General features: G+C 36.5%; 1 protein-coding gene across 1 annotated transcript in view; it reads left to right on the forward strand.

The window, feature by feature from the left end:
• LOC141343273 (laminin subunit gamma-1-like) overlaps positions 1-16,293 on the forward strand; it is a 69,313-nt gene extending 53,020 nt beyond the window's left edge. The window contains exons 3-14 of the mRNA XM_073847868.1: positions 767-897; positions 5,799-5,965; positions 7,941-8,129; positions 9,553-9,670; positions 9,845-9,943; positions 13,441-13,577; positions 13,708-13,830; positions 13,924-14,113; positions 14,890-15,002; positions 15,175-15,396; positions 15,759-15,947; positions 16,040-16,293. Of these exons, the coding sequence (XP_073703969.1) occupies positions 767-897; positions 5,799-5,965; positions 7,941-8,129; positions 9,553-9,670; positions 9,845-9,943; positions 13,441-13,577; positions 13,708-13,830; positions 13,924-14,113; positions 14,890-15,002; positions 15,175-15,396; positions 15,759-15,947; positions 16,040-16,293 (1,932 nt within the window). The remainder of the gene's footprint in view (positions 1-766; positions 898-5,798; positions 5,966-7,940; positions 8,130-9,552; positions 9,671-9,844; positions 9,944-13,440; positions 13,578-13,707; positions 13,831-13,923; positions 14,114-14,889; positions 15,003-15,174; positions 15,397-15,758; positions 15,948-16,039) is intronic.
• The last annotated feature ends 686 nt before the right edge of the window (positions 16,294-16,979 follow it).

Below are 16,979 nucleotides of genomic sequence, written 5' to 3' on the forward strand. Positions count from 1 at the left end.
GATATTATTGATGATCCCCACACTTCAGTGTGATAAATCTGTGTTTATGTAACGTTTCTCTTAGTGAAGCAAGAGAGTCTTTGGCTCTCGTCCCAAACAGGAACATGCTCTGAATCACGTCTGTCAGCTATGGATAAGGTGTCAGAATGACTTAAGTATGTTTCCTCCTCAGTTCCAACAGGGGTATTCAGTAGATTTAAGATGTTCGCCGTTGTTACAGGGTTGCCTGGCTCCACTTTGACCTCCTGTGTTATTCTGTCAGAGCTGCTTGTAAAATAACAACTCACGCGGTTTATAGCGAAACCAGAGAAAATTCTTGCAAAGCTTTTAGAACAGGACTAAAGCCTTGGTCTGAGTCATGTTTTCGTTGGTTTCTTGAGATTATTCCCATTGGCACTCCCAGCATGCGGCCGCAAACAGGCAAAGTTCAACTGCGAGTGCTGTGCGACATCATTCTGAATGATATTTACATGCTAAACGTCACACTGGTGTTTTTCTCTTTCCGTGAAACCTTTCTGCAGACATTATAGTGCCTCACAGTGACTCCAGCAGGTTTGGATTAGATTGGAGGCCTCAAGATTTATTTTCTTTAGACATATGCACACAGAACAGATGGGAAGAATTTTTCCCTGCTAATAACTATTCCAAAAAATCGAAACAAATGTTACATGTTCATCTATGACTAGGTTTTCTCTATCCACATTCTTGCCTTTATTCTCCCATTTTGTTTTATAATACAATCTGTAATTTTGTTTCTCTCTTTTAGGATTGGGTGACTGCCACTGACATCAAAGTGACCCTGAACAGATTAAACACTTTCGGAGATGAGGTTTTCAACGATCCCAAAGTTCTCAAATCCTACTACTATGCTATCTCTGACTTTGCTGTGGGAGGAAGGTACGTTTTCAGTTTCAACATCTGCTCTCTGAATGTTTAAATCAGCATCTCCAGCTGTTTAGGTTGTGATTTCTCTGTTGATTCCCTCTCCAGCATAAATATGTCAATATATACACTGCCGTTCCAAAGTTTGTGAGATTTTTTTTTAATGTTTTTTAAAGAAGACCTTTCTGCTCATCAAGGCTGCATTTATTTGACTAAAAATACAGAAAAATCTGTAATAATGTGAAATATTACTGCAATTTAAAATACTGGTTTTCTATTTGAGTATACTTAAAAATATAATTTATTCCTCTGATGCAAATATGAATTTTAAGGATCATTACTCCAGTCTTCACTGTCACATGATCCTTAAGAAATCATTCTAATATGCTAATTTTTGAACTGTTGGAAACAGTTGTACTGCTTAACATTTTTTTTTCAGGATTCGTTGATGAATAAAACGTTAAAAAGAACAGCGTTTATTTAAAATATAAATCTTTTGTAACAATGTAAACTACTGTTCAAAGTTTGGGGTCAGTTAATTTTTTCTTTAACCCTCTGGGGCCTGAGGTGTTTTGGGGCCCTGAAGAAGTTTTGACATGCCCTGACATTTGTGCTTTTTTCAGTATCTCAAAAACATATGAATGGTTAAAGTCAGATTACATTGTAATCAGCACATATTGGGCTACAATAATATGCAAGCAACATTAATGTGCATGTTTGTGTTTTTGAGAAAACTATGTTTATGCGTGGTTATTGAAAATCTAAAGTTTTGAAGTCACTGAAATAAGGCCATGAAGCACATACAGGACATTTCTTTACAAGACTTTAGATAATTGGATGTCGTAGGCTAGAATTTTTTCAACCAAATGATGTGAAAATCATCTCGTTCACTCGTTCAGAGAAAACAATATATTGATTTAAATTTTATAAAACATGTTTTGTGATCGAAAGGGATTATTCATAGGTGTGGCAATGGCCCATGAATATTTAGCAATTCACACCTGAAAGACAAAAGGGCCCTCCCTAATGGCCCCATCAATGACTGACTTGACTATAGCAAGTAAGGAAACAATGTGAGAAGATTCAGAGAATGGAGTTTTAGATTATTTTTATTTTATTTACTATCACTGTATAAACAAAACATACATAATGAAGGTCCAAGACACATTATTGAGCTCCCTCATCTTACCACACAGATGTGCACAGACTTTGTGGCATTTCTGAAAACTTCTTCTGAATTCTGTTCAACAAATGAAACAAATCTTACCTGCTATTTTGTGTGCCCTTAAAAAAATACAAAAAAAGTCAAAAACTTGTTTTACACTAGAATATCAGTGTAGTTGAACATCTCAAGTTTCTAGTGCTCTCAGAGGAAAACAGTTTGAAGGGACTCATGGGAAAGAGGGCAGGATTCATCTTTTGAGCAGGTTTGAGATCACTACAAAAACAAAACAAACCAAAAATCATATCAGGATCATCTGTCAGAATACAGTCTATACTCTAGAATTTGTACTAATGTAAAAAAAGGACATGTAATATCTAAGAAACTAATAATTATCGTTTAGCACTATATTACTAATAAACGTGATGTAAACACACATTCAGTGTAAGCACTCATATTACTTTTACACTGTTATACAATAAAATAAATAAATAAAGTATGATTCTACATTCATAAAGATATCGTCATAAATGCATCTCACAGTCATAATCACATCGTTTTTCTAGAACATTATAAATATCCTGCCATTGTAAGAGATGCAATGCAATCAAACGTACTTCATAATGTTTCATTTGATAAAGTCAGGAATTTTAGTTTGGAATAAGTCTAACTAGTAAAATGTGTACATGTTTCGTCAAAGTAAATAACAGCGAAAGCTAGTAGGAAAATGAAAGTAAGACTTACTCATGTAAATGTCTCCTCCTGCTGGGTTTGCGTCGCATCGCGTCCTTCTTAGGATTGAGGTAAATATAAGTCTTATTCCTCACAGCATATCTTCATTCAGTAACAAACTGTAACCAAGATGAACTTGAAGTCATGTTGCTTTGTTGCGGTGATGTGGGAGTTTCCTGGCGTACAGATACTTCGGTCCTTGCCGCGCTAGTAGCACATGGCTAATTTGCATGGCAAAAGATTTCGCGATAGTGGGCGCGGTCACATTAGAGATAATTAGTTGGAACTGGATAGACTAGACATCTCCTTGGTTTCATATAGATTAATTTATCACAGATTATTTGTTTTTGATAAAACTTACTTCGTTTAAAAGCATAAATCTCAAGCTTTCAGTAGATACCACTTTTATGTTTGTGTGCTAAATATTCACCGAGTTTGAATGATTTAAGTGACGCATTTCTAAAAGCAGTTCACGGAGACAGAGAAAACAGAAATCACCCTGTTTGTTTTCTTTATTCTAAACAAAAAAACACAACTTTCTGCTGTTCTTTTGAGTGTGCCCAAATAAAAGTACACGCTTTACAGTTTCCATTGATGTATATCTCTAATGTGTATGACTTAAACCGACAGAGCATTTTTAGTGTCTTTTGCGCTGATCTTAAAAAAAGTAGGTTGGTCACGCCGGCGTGACGGTCGGCCCCAGAGGGTTGATAAGATTTTTTTCAGTTAATTTTTTTTGTTCATCAAAAAAGTCCTGAAAAAATTTCACAGGTTCCAAATAAATATTGAGCAGCATAATTGTTTCGGACATTGATAATAAATCAGCATATCAAAATGATTTCTGAAGGATTGTGTGACACTGGAGTAATGGCCGATGAAAATTCAGCTCTGCATCACAGAAATAAATTATATTTTAAAGTATATTAAAGTACTTAAAACTGTTTTTTTTACATTGCAACGAAAATTTCATAAAATTACTTTTTTTTCTGTATTAAATGGAATAAATGGATAATTTTTCATTCCAAATAAATGGAACTTTAATGAGCATTACAGACATTTTTAAAAACATTAAAAATCTTACTGATCCCAAACTTTTCAACAGCAGTGTAGTTTAATGAAGCATTCACATATCTTCCTTATACTAAGACCATGAATACCAACAGCTTTGTTTGAAAAGCTGGATATGTGCCCTGAAAGATGATACAAGTTTTTTCAGCATGCAAACAAAAGAAATGATCCACTGCTTTGAAAGATTAGATCGTTGCAGTGTGAGTTTTCACGCTTTGAGCGAAATGGGTTGACTGGGATGCATTGCTGGATAGGAAACCCCACTGTCTGTGAGAACCAGCCTTTAGAAACTAATAGCACAAGAATTCCTCATTTTACACAATTTTGTTCAATTGTATATGCTAAACGGTGAATTCCCGTGCAATTATCTTAACCTTAGGTTCAACAATGAAAGAATTTACCTCTTCACTTCCTGAACCTGTAAGCCATGACAGTGAGCTTTAGAGATGAAGGACATGCCCGTATGAGGGATCAGACTACTGTTGACCAAGTGTGAAACATCTGTAGGTGCACCATTGCATGTCTTTTCACCTTAATCTGTTTGAAATGTGGAGCAGATTTCCATTACACAGCCCACATTCCCTACATTCCTGCCTGGGAGTGCTGGATTACAGAGTGCAGTGGAACAGGAATGGGGCGGGCTGAGAGTCTGGAAAGGGAAGGGAACAAGGCCGAGGCCGAAGGGAATAATTTACACCTGCTGCCTCATGGCCTCGGAGCTCCTGCCCAGCAGATGCTTACACTCAGCGCTTACTGACAGCTATGTTCCTCAAGCAATCTGATCAGCAGAAACTTAGCATCCCGGGAGTTTTATTGTGTCTGTGATAAATATATATTAGGATTAGGGAATAATGCATGTTTGATGAGTGCACATCCTCCTCTGAGTTATTATTCCTCACGTCACCTTTTCCATGAGGCTTTGCCAAGGATCACCTGAGACAGTGTGCAAGAGGTGGCTTTAGCTGCACAAGCCCTCTCTTGTTCTGAGACCTCTGTCAAGTTTCTCTGTTGGTGTGAAGTTGATGAAAAATACGATTTTGTGCCCAAACTGTGAGACTAAATATATGGTTTTTGGTAAACTGAGTTGAAGCAAAGCTATACAGTGTATATTTGTCATGTTTTTTTTTTTGTATGACATTTGAAGACTTGAAATATAGTGCTCAAGTCATATGGACTGCTTTTAAGATGCTTTTATTTGTTATTACATTACATTATATTCATTGTATACTAAAAACAGTTTAAATATGTTTCCAGCTTCTTATGCTATAATACACTACCAGTCAAAAGATTTTAAACGTTTTTAAAAGAAGTCTCTTCTTCTCACCAAGCCTGCATTTATTTGATCCAAAGTACAGCAAAAACTGTAAATTGTGAAGTATTTTTACTATTTAAAATAACTGTTTTCTATTTGAATATATATATTTTAAAATGTAATTTATTCCTGTGGTCAAAGCTACATTTTCAGCATCATTACTCCACTCTTCAGCGTCAAATGTTCCTTTAGAAATCAGCGGAATTATAGAAATTTGTACTTTTATTGAGCAAGGATGCTTTAAATTAATCAAAAATTATTAAAAAGACATTTACTAGTGTATGCAATATTTACTGAAGGTTAAAAGGACAAAAAAGCAGTCAAAAGCACTGCATACTGTAGTAGTGCTGAACCGTACTTCTGCATACTCTTGCTCGCTGTATCAAAGGGCAGGCAGGATAAAGGCACAGACATCAGCTACTCAATCTCAAAACAAAGGTGCAGTGACGTTTCGGTGATAGGCTCAACAAACATCGTCAGAGCTCTCTGTTTGAACAGCTTTGCGGCACGTTTGTGCCTGCTTGGTTTATGTTCCGCACAACAGCGGCAGGATGTGTACACATACAGTAAGTGTGCCCTATCATTGTGTGGTGGGCCTTTTTGCACCTGACCGGTCTGTTACCTTCCCCCCTCCCCACCTAGGTGCAAGTGTAATGGGCATGCCAGCGAGTGTGTGAAGAACGAGCGCAGCAAGCTGGTGTGTAACTGCAAACACAACACAGAGGGACCAGATTGCAACGTGTGCAAGCCCTTCTACAATGACCGTCCCTGGAGGAGAGCCACCGCTGACAACCCCAACGAGTGTCTGCGTAAGTTTAATCTTTAGTTTTTAGTCGATTAGTAGAAAAATGGAAATTGTAATCATTTACTCACCATCATATAATTCCAAACTGTATAAATAAAAATACCAAGCTCTGATCTTTAAGAATATCATAACCTTTTACCTTGCAAAAGATTTGTGCACTGTTTCAAATATGTGCATGTATAAACACTACCGTCGTGTGTGTTTTTTTAAGCATAAATGTTCTCAGAATTGAGATATAAACTTGCATTTGCAAGATATTAAGTCAGAATTGCGTAATATAATCTCGTAACTACAAATTAAGAAGTCAGAATTGTGAAATGTAAAGTCACAATTTTGACTTTTTTTTTCTCAGAATTGTGTAATATAAACTGACACTTGCAAGAAAGTTAGAATTACAAGTTATAAACTCACAATTTTGAGAAAAAGTCAAAATTGTGAGAAATAAACTTGTAATTCAAAGAAAAAAGTCACAATTGCGAGATATAAACTCGCAGTTCTGAGAAAAGTCACAAATGTGAGTTTTTATCTTGCAATTCTGACGTTATAACTTGCAATTGTGAGTTTATATCTTACAATTCTTAGAAAAAGTCACAATTGTTAGTTATAAACTCAATTCTAAGAAAAAAAGTCAGAATTGTGAGTTTGTATCACACAATTATTAGGAAAAAACTCACAATTGCGAGAAATAAACTCAGATTTCAGAGAAAAATGTCCGAATTGTTTTTATCCCGCAATTCTGGCTTAATATTTCGCAATTCTGACTTTATACCTCGCAATTGCTAGTTTATATCTCACAATTCTGTGAAAAAAGTCACAACTGCGAGATATAAACTCTCAATTTGGAGGAAAAAAGTCACAATTCTGAGTTATCTTGCAATTCTGAGTTTATAACCTGTAATTGTGATTTTATATCTTACAATTCTGAGAAAAAGTCACAATTGTTAGTTATAAGCTCTCAATTCTAAGAAAAAAAGTTAGAATTGTGAGTTTATATCACACAATTATAAGCAAAACACTCAAAATTCAGCGGACAAAATGTCAGAATTGTTTTTATCTCGCAATTCTGGCTTAATATCTTGCAATTGCAAGTTTATATCTCGCAATTATGACTTTATACCTCGGAATTGCCAGTTTGTATCTCACAATTCTGCAAACAAAAAGTCACAATTGCGAGAAATCAAATTGCGATTTAGAGAAAAAAGTCACAATTGTGAGTTTATACCACAATTTTGAGAAAAAAGTCAGAATTGTTTTATCTTTTAAACTTGTAATTGCAAGTTTACATCTCTGAGAAAAGATCAGAACTGTGCGATGCAAACTTGCAATTGTGTGAAAAAAAAAAACTTCTATAGTTTTACTATCGGCTTCTATAGATATGGGATAGTACATAAAGTAAAATTCTTCCCATTTTGGTTGGAACTATTCTTTCTAACATCCTCTCAGCATTCAGTGGAATAAATAGGAAGATCCAAAAATCCCACCTGTTTGAGTACAAGAAGAACTGTAGCCTTTCCCCACAGACTAACCTCCTCCTTCATACTGAGTCATTATTGTTTTTCTTAAACCAAAGTCATATTGTATATGTTAGGGGTTTCTGGTCTCCTCCCTCCCCTTCTTTGGACACATGCATGCAGGCACTTCCTGGAAATGCATGACTAATGTGCACATCTGATGTACAGCAGCTTGAGACCCAGTGTTCTCACACCCACACAGCTCCTGCTTCTGCTCCTCCATCATCTTATTTCCACTCTGTCTCTCTCTTTCCATTTCTCTCGCATGAGTGTGTTGCTCAGGCAGAACTTTTACTTAAAATCCTGATGATTGCCAAACAGCATATGCATAATTCAGTTCTTCTCCTACCACAGATTGTTCAAGCATTTATTTGTTACAAATGTGATTGTCTAAGAAATAGTCACTTTAATGCCACCCCTGGGAGTTTTTACATTGAGTTCTGACTGGAGGTTGTGTCTCTGTTTCAGCTTGTAATTGTAACGGAAAGAGTGCTGAATGTTACTTTGACCCTGAGCTGTATCGTGCCACTGGTCATGGAGGTCACTGTCGTAACTGTGCCGACAATACGGATGGGCCGAACTGTGAGCGATGCCTGGACAACTACTACAGAGACTCCTCCGGCCAGCGCTGTCTCTCCTGTAGCTGTAACCCTGTTGGTGCGTAACAGACATACTGCACCAGCCTAAATTGAAAGATACATAAAAATCAAGCTTGTTTTATTTAATTTTATTGTTTTGATGCTTTTATTGTTTACTCAAGGAGAAAAACTTAAGAAACTGAACAGTGAACTAAACAATAATTAAGTTTCATGTTCTATTTTATTTAATTTGTTTTGTATTGTATTTTTTTGTTTGATTCATTTGTATTTATTTTTTTAAAAATTAACTAAATCATTTTTTTATTATACTATTTTGTTTTGTTTTTGTTTCATTTGTGTTTTTGTTGTTTTTGTATTGTTTTGGGTGCTTTTATTTTAGTTTTTAATCAAGGAAAAAAACTAAATTATAATTCAGTTAACTTTTTAATTTGTTTTTCTCCTTGAGTATGAACAAAACAAAAAATGCAACACAAAACAAAACACAAATGAAACAAAAACAGAACAAAAATACAATGCGAACAATAAAAAATAAAACAATGTTGTTTCGTTCACTTTTGAGTTTCTGTTTGTTTTGTTTTATTATTACTGTTTTTATTATTAGTTTTTGTTTTGTTTGTTTCATTAAAATAATAATAATAAAATAAAATAGTTTAGTTCACTCTTCAGTTTCTTATTTTGTTTTGTATTGTTTTTGTTGTTTTTACTCAAGGAGAAAAACAGAAACTGAACAGTTTATTTTATTATATTGTTTGTGTTGAGTTTTTTTGTTTTGTTCATTTTGTATGGATTTTCTTTTCTTTTTTGTTTTTTACTAAATGAGAAAAACAGAAACTGAACAGTGAACTAAATAATTTTGTTGTTTTATTTGTTTCATTTGTGTTTTGTTTTTGTATTGTATTTTGATTTTTGTTTCTTCTTGTTTTTACCCTAGGAGAAAAAGCTCAATTTAGTTCACTGTTCAGTTTCTGTTTTTCTCCTTGAGTAAAAACAAAACACAAATGAAACTAAACAAAACAATAATAAAATCCAAAACAAAAATATTGTTCAGTTCACTGTTCAGTTTGTTTTACTTAATAATAAAGTAAAACAAACTGAACAGTGTACTGAACAATATTTTTGTTTTGGATTTTATTATTGTTTTGTTTCATTTGTGTTTTGCTTGTTTTGTGTTGCTTTTTTTTCACTCAAGGACAAAAACAGAGAAACTGAACAGTGAACTAAACAAAAATGAAAAAAAAATAAGTTTTCTTTTGTTTTTCTATTGTATTTTCTGTTTAGTTTTTGTTTCATGTGTGATTTGATTTGATTTGATTTGATTTTACTCAAGGTGAAATACTGAGAAACTGAACAGTGATGTGATATAAGAAGGAACCAATAGGGATTATTTTATTTAATTTTAACTTTTTGTTTTGCTATGAATTTGAATGGGTCCCCAGAGCTTGAGTTTGTAACTATTTGTTTTACTGGTTCTTCATATACAGGTTCTCTCAGCACCCAGTGTGATAACACTGGCAGATGTAGCTGTAAGCCAGGAGTGATGGGAGATAAGTGTGACAGATGCCAGCCTGGATACCACACACTGACTGCCGCAGGCTGCAGGTAAAGTGCTATAACTCATTAAACCATCAACCTGGAACACTTTCTTATTTTCAGGGCCCTAGAAGCTGCCCTTCTTTACAAGAAGGTTATATTCAATTTGCAGACTTATTAATGAATGTCTTCAAAGTTGATTCCTTCCCCTTGACCTTCTTACACCCTCTTTGTTCTCTACAGACCCTGCTCTTGTAATCCAGCCGGAAGCACACAGGAGTGTGATGTCCAGACCGGACGCTGCCAATGCAAGGAAAATGTGGATGGATTCAACTGTGACAGGTCAGACTCATTACTTTACAAAACATCCATGCACATGTTCAGACACACAATAGCAACTGTTATGCTGTTGGGGTTTCCATACTTGACTTGTTCACAAGGACCAAAGTTATAATTACAAGGATTGTTGAAATATGTTCTCAAATTAGAAGCGAGTCATCAACAGAATTAACTCGAACATCAACGCTCCAAAAGCCTCATAAAGATTGTCCACCTTTCAGCTCCTGCTCTGTTATGAGGATGTCTGTCAAAGCTTTTATAAACAGACGTTTAAAAAGGGGCGTCTGACGTCTACATCGGTTTTCTTATTGGAAAGTCCCTATGTGGGTGACACACAGAGACTCTGAGGCCATGTGTGTGTCTGAGAAACAGAATTAGGACTCTCAGTGTCAGATGGAAGAGAAAATAGCTCGGGGATGGCAAAGGTTTCCCAGCTGAGAGCTCTCAGCCAGACCATGTAGGGCCTCCAGACTTGCAGTCACCAAAGTTTAACTAGCATGGTGTTCTGCCTGTTGACTGTGATGGGTCATAATTTTATCATTGTTTTTTTCATTTATTGACAGCCTTAAAGGATAACTATTGCCAGAATGCAACCTGGGCTGTTTTTTTTTTTTACTGTAAACGAGATAAACTTATATCTAAAAGCATAATTACGACAAACTCGCCGTTTTTGAGATTGACCATGATTTCATTTTGCGGTCAATGGCTGGTGAATGGGAGTACTAAAGGCATAAATTTGAGCGCATCAAAATCGATATTTTTTTCAACACTAAGAAGGCTCAACACACCATGAAACTTTGCTCGAAGTATCACCTGAGTCTCTACACATGAACTCGAACATTGTTTGTGTACACAGAGTTTACTTAAAAGAAAATTTTTGAACTACTCACTTTCACGGTTTGAGTTTCCGCTCTTGCCAGTCAAGAAGTGTTGATCTCCGAATGCGAGGATGGATAGCTCCTAAAGCATATTTCCATTTAAATGCACGACTAATTCGTTGTTTTGTTGCAAGTGAAAAACAATATTAACCTTCTAGTTGTAAAAAGAGCCTCATATTAGCCTAATATTTCGTCCTATGGAGTCCATTCATTCGCATTCGGAGATCGACACTTCTTGACTGGCAAGACGGCTGCGAGCGGAAACTCAAACAGTGTAAGTGAGTTGTTCAAAACCATTCTTTTTAGTAAACTCTGTGTACACAATGTTCTCAATGCTCGAGTTCACGTGTAGAGACCCAGGCGATACTTTGAGCAAAGTTTCATGGTGTGTCGAGCCTTCTTAGTGTTGTAAAAATAGCGATTTTGATGCGCTCAAATTTATGCCCTTAGTACTCCCATTCACCATTGACCACAAAACGAAATCACGGTCAATCTCAAAAACGGCTCGTTTGTCGCAATTATGCTTTTAGATATAAGTTTGTCTCGTTTACAGTAAAAAAAAAAACAGCCCAGGTTGCATTTTGGCAATAGTTATCCTTTCATTTAAAAAATATGTCCCAAATATTTGGCTTTTCCATTTTGATTTTACAACCCCAGCTTTCCTGCCTGCTTTTGCCTTGCACTTTTGGACAAAAAAAAAACCTCTAACCCTTTCGTTCAGATGTCAGCTGTGACATTCCTCTCAGTCACTGAGTTTGGCCACACATGAACTGGATAATCCCTGCAGTATATACTCATGAGACACAGACAAAGGGGGAGAAATGAAAAGACAGATTCAGAAAGGACGAAAGGAGTGTGTGACTAAAGCGACAGCTCTTGATTTATATAGGGCTTGTTTTTAGAGGCCCAACGATGATCTCACTGATGTTAACTGATGACCTGCTTACTGCACTCACTCCACACCTTGTGACTTAACCTGTGGGGCCCACATACAAGTCAAAAAACAGTATTTCTCAATAATTTGACGGTGCATAAATAACATCACAACATTTCACAAAACCTTTTGTGAGGAATTTTCAGCCACAGATTTTGAACCATGTCAAGAAAGAATGGAATAAAACTGCAGTGATAATTGTATATAATGAGCATGACAATAATTAAAATAATTATAGCTGCAAGCAGCGATTACCGGGGTTCAATTCAAGCACTTTAAGCCATTTAAGCAAATATGGAAAAAGACATTTACATATTGTTTAGCAAGCCTGTAACAACCAGTCTGTGATTTGGAAAAAAGGCATTTTTAACAAATACATGTAATTTGTCATAGAAATATGTTTTTTTTTTTACGTTTCTGACTGTTATAGCACCACCTGTGGTCCAATCTACTTAAAACTTTGCATGCTTGTTTAGAATCACCTGTCGCATGTGCTCACTAGGTTTCCTGAAGTTTTGAGTTTTCCTTTAAGCTTTAAAGGATTTTGGACAGGCCCATTTTCTAAACGACCCCACTATAGCTTCCCAAAGGGTAAATTTCAACAATTTTTTTCATAATTATTGACCTAGAGTGTCCAGAGAATTGTACTGCAGTGCTTTTTTCCCAGAAAACCTACGACTAGTTCGCAAAAGTAAGTTTTTTACATCATCGTAAAACTTAACAAACGTTTGGATTGACAGCAGTGATTCTAGAGTCAAAGTTGCCAGAATGAGGAGTTCTACCGTATGATATGAATATCACGTGTATGTGCAAAAAAATGCAATGTACAAGCGTTTACGCCCTTGAAAATGTTTATATTTTCCCCAGTGGCCGGTTTATTTCAAATTTCTTGCCGACATTTAGAGCCGTGGGTCAAACAGGCCCACCAAGTTTCGTTCCGATTGGCCTCCTGTAACCTTGTCTCATGGGTGCTCAAACTTCATCAGCCAATGCCAGCCAAATTTATTTGAGATACGCAAATGTCCTTATAGACACTTGTGGCTCTTTGGACCAACACTGTGCTCAGCGATATTTTTCATGTTGACAGGACAAATGATTGCATAGATATAGTCATTTTTACAGCGCCACCAAGTGGGAATCTCCATGATTTTGGTCTTTTGACCTCAAATTGAGCTACATAGGTGTTTTGAGCTTGGTGAAGATATTGCATTAGAAGTTATAGGCATTTTACTAAAAGTGGCCTTGCCCCTTTTAAACGTTTTGGCATCCCTTTGTGATGAGTCCAATTTCGCTCATAATCGAAAGTGATTTTGAGCGTGATTTGGCATAGCTTGTCAGTGATTTACGGCTCTGTGTATTAATTGCCGCTCCAGCTGAACGCACGTGATGGAGATTTACTACAAATCAAAGTACCGGCTTCATTGACTAAGCGCGCCTCACAATCTCATGCGATTAAACATGCAGCCCTAGTGTGAGTACTACCATCCCTCAAAGTTTCAAGTCTCTACAATTTATGGTTTGCTCTGCAAAATCAGTTTATGTAAAGATTGCTGATCCTTGGCCATTCCAACAATTACATTAGGGTTTTTCGACGCTACTTGCTTGAACCCCTAATTAAAATGTCCTTAAACTTTACAAATGAACAAATCAGCCATCCTGTCTCATTAACTTTTGTGCCTTTCTCTCAGGTGTAAACTGGGATACTTTAATCTGGACCCCCAGAATCCTCAGGGATGTACTCCATGCTTCTGCTTCCAGCATTCCACCGTGTGCGAAAGTGCCGATGGCTACCACATACACAAAATCACCTCCACCTTTGACAGGGGTGAGTATCCATCCAACACCTTGTTTATACTAATTGCCACAGCTATACTGCTGCTAATGTAAAATCAGCCACAGTTACAAAGAATTGTTAAATAGAGGATGATTATTATGTTATGTATGTCATTGAATAGATGACGAGGGGTGGAAGGGACAGCAGAGAGACAGCTCTAGCGTTCCTGTACAGTGGTCACCCACCTCTCAAGAGATCTCGCTCATCTCTGAAGACTATTTCCCCATCTACTTCGTGGCTCCAGGTATAACAGCAGACATGGTTCCCTCTGTATGATACAGCGGCAGAAGATTTAATGAATAAGACTGGAGTAATCACCTGGGATGTTTTCTTGTAGAGAAATTTCTTGGTAATCAGCTGCTGAGCTATGGTCAAAACCTCACGCTGAACTTCAGGATTCAGCGACATGATGCACGACTGTCAGCGGAGGATGTTGTGCTGGAAGGGGCTGGGCATCGTGTTGCTGTGCCACTTATTGCCCAGGGCAATTCCTACCCAGGAGAGGAGACACAAACCTTTGTGTTTAGGTGAGGTCCTTGAAGCTCGTTGATGCATTATAAGCTGGGGGTAAAAGCTTTTTGAATTTGAAGATCAGGGTAAATGTAACTTATTTTGTCTTCTGGGAAACATGTAAATATCTTCTGTAGCATCTGAAGGGCAGTACTACATTTACAAAAATATATTTAGGCAAAATAAGAAAAATGTACAGATCTTCATTCTGGTCAAAAGTTTACACCCCTTGCTCTTAATGTGTTGTTTTCCATTCTGGAGCATGGAGTGTCTGAACCGTCTGTTATAGTTGCATATGAGTCCCTCGGTTGTCCTGAGTGTGAAATGATGGATCTCAAAATCATACAGTCATTGATAGAAAGGGTTCAAATACACAAAAATACTGAAAACCAAAGAATTTTGTGGGACCAGATTTTTCTGAGGAACAGCAGGCAGTTTAAATGTTCAGGACAAACAAAGGACTCAAATATCACTTAACAAAAAAAAAAAAAACAGCTCTGGATTATTCAGGTAACAACACAGTATTAAGATTCAAGTCTACGTAAACTTTTAAAAAGGGTTATTTTCATAAATATTTTCTCTTGAGGACTTTATGTGAACATCTTCTATGTTAAATATCTTATTCAGGTCAGTACTAAATAAAAAATAACTTTAAAAATTATTTTAGTAAAATAATTACTTTTGACTTCAACTGTATTTGGATTTCATTGTCAGCTAATTAATCTTTTTGCAGCTTGATTGTGTAATGTAAAATATGTAAAATAAATGTAAAATATCATCTCTTGTCATTTAGACTCCATGACACCACTGACTATCCTTGGAGACCCACCACGAAACACGTTGACTTCCAGAAACTTCTGTACAATCTGACTTCAGTCATGATTCGTGGAACCTACAGTGCAAGAAGTATGTCTGCTAATTCACTACAGCACAGCTTTTGTTTTTAGACGCTCTGTGAAGACAAAATAGGATAGTATTTGGATTTGTTTGATTACCAAGACCTTGATTTCTCTGTTGCGAGACTCTTAAGGTCATTTTAACTGATACTTTAACTTAATAACTTAATGTGCTGCTGTAGGTGCTGGTTATTTAGACAACGTGTCCCTTGTGACTGCCCGCCGTGGCCCTGGAACTCCTGCTCGTTGGGTTGAGAAGTGTACATGTCCTCAGGGTTACTTGGGGCAGCACTGTGAGCAGTGTGATCTGGGATATAGGAGGAGCCGACCTGAGCTGGGCCGCTTTAGCAGTTGCGAGCCATGCAACTGCAATGGACACAGTGACACTTGTGACTCTGTGACAGGTTTGTCATCACAACTGACTTATTTGTATTGCATTGCCTTGGTGCTGAAATATCATTTACTTATCTGCTCTCAGGAGAGTGGATATTGATCTCACTATTTATTATCTAGACATGGGCATTATGAAAGGTCAATTATGCGTAGTCTTGATGCATGTAATGTGAAAGCCATTAAAATAAAAAAAGCATGTGATTTACTTATATGTCAGTACTTCAAGTGTTTTACTTTACCCAGAAAGTGGGCAGAAAGATTGAAAAAGACTTCCATTCACTGTTCAATAGTGCTAATTTCACCTTTGTGAGTATATAATGTTGCCATCTTATGGTGATGTGTGGTATTACATATGTGTAATTCGTACTTTCAGGAATGTGTAACTGCCAGCACAACACCGCCGGCATGAGCTGTGAGAGATGTAAGGACGGTTTCTACGGTGACTCTACAGTCGGCTCTTCTTCAGACTGTAAACCCTGTCCCTGCCCTCAAGGTGCCACGTGTGCCATGGTGCCCAAGACCAAAGAGGTGGTCTGTACAAACTGCCCTACTGGAACCACAGGTACAGACTCAGAGAATTTGTCTGTTTGGAGAATCAGATAGATAGTAAATAATATATAGCTCATGATCATCCCCAAATGTAACTGTCCCCAGGCAAGAGATGTGAACTATGTGACGATGGCTTCTTTGGAGACCCTCTTGGTGAAAAAGGTCCAGTCAGAGCGTGCCGTGCCTGCAGCTGCAATAACAACATCGACCCCAATGCTGTGGGCAACTGTAACCGAGAGTCGGGCGAATGCCTCAAGTGCATCTACAACACTGCTGGAGTTTTCTGCGACCGTTGCAAAGAAGGTTTCTACGGCGATGCCCGTGCTGCAAATGTAGATGACAAATGCAAACGTAAGTGAAACAAAAACAAAATTTAATTTTTTTTAAGGGTTTATTTCATGATCCTTGTATAGAGTTATTGGGATGAGTAAGCTTTTTCATGTTTTTTTTAAGTAAGTCTTTTCTGCTCATCTGCTCATCAGAAAAAGCAGTAATATTGTGATATATTATTGCAATTTAAAATTATGTTTTTCTATTTTAATATACTTTAAACTTTAGAATTTAAAGTTCCTCTCATGCAAAGCTGAATTTTCAGCATCAGTACTACAGTCTTCAGTGTCACATGATCCTTCAGGAATAATTCTAATATGCTGATTTGTTATCAATGTATGAAACGGTTTTCTTTTTTCAACCTGTGAATGCTTTTTCAGGATTCTTTGATGAATAAAATGTTTAAATGAACAGCATTTATTTAAATAGACATCTTTCGTAGCAATATACATACTACTGTGTAAAGTTTGGGGTCATTTATTATTTTTTTTGTTTCTTTCTTTACTCTTTAATACTTTTATTCAGCAAGGATGTGTTAAATTGATAAAACGTGATAGTAAAGACTTACATTGTTAGAAAAGATTTCTATATATATATATATATATATATATATATATATTAGGGCCGGGACTTTAACGCGTTAATTTAGATTAATTAATTACACAAAAATAACGCGTTAAAATTTTTTAACGCATTTTATTTCTCACTAGATGAG

Source organism: Garra rufa, chromosome 9 (genome assembly GCF_049309525.1).
Source record: "Garra rufa chromosome 9, GarRuf1.0, whole genome shotgun sequence".
In the NCBI taxonomy this organism is placed as follows: Eukaryota; Metazoa; Chordata; class Actinopteri; order Cypriniformes; family Cyprinidae; genus Garra; species Garra rufa.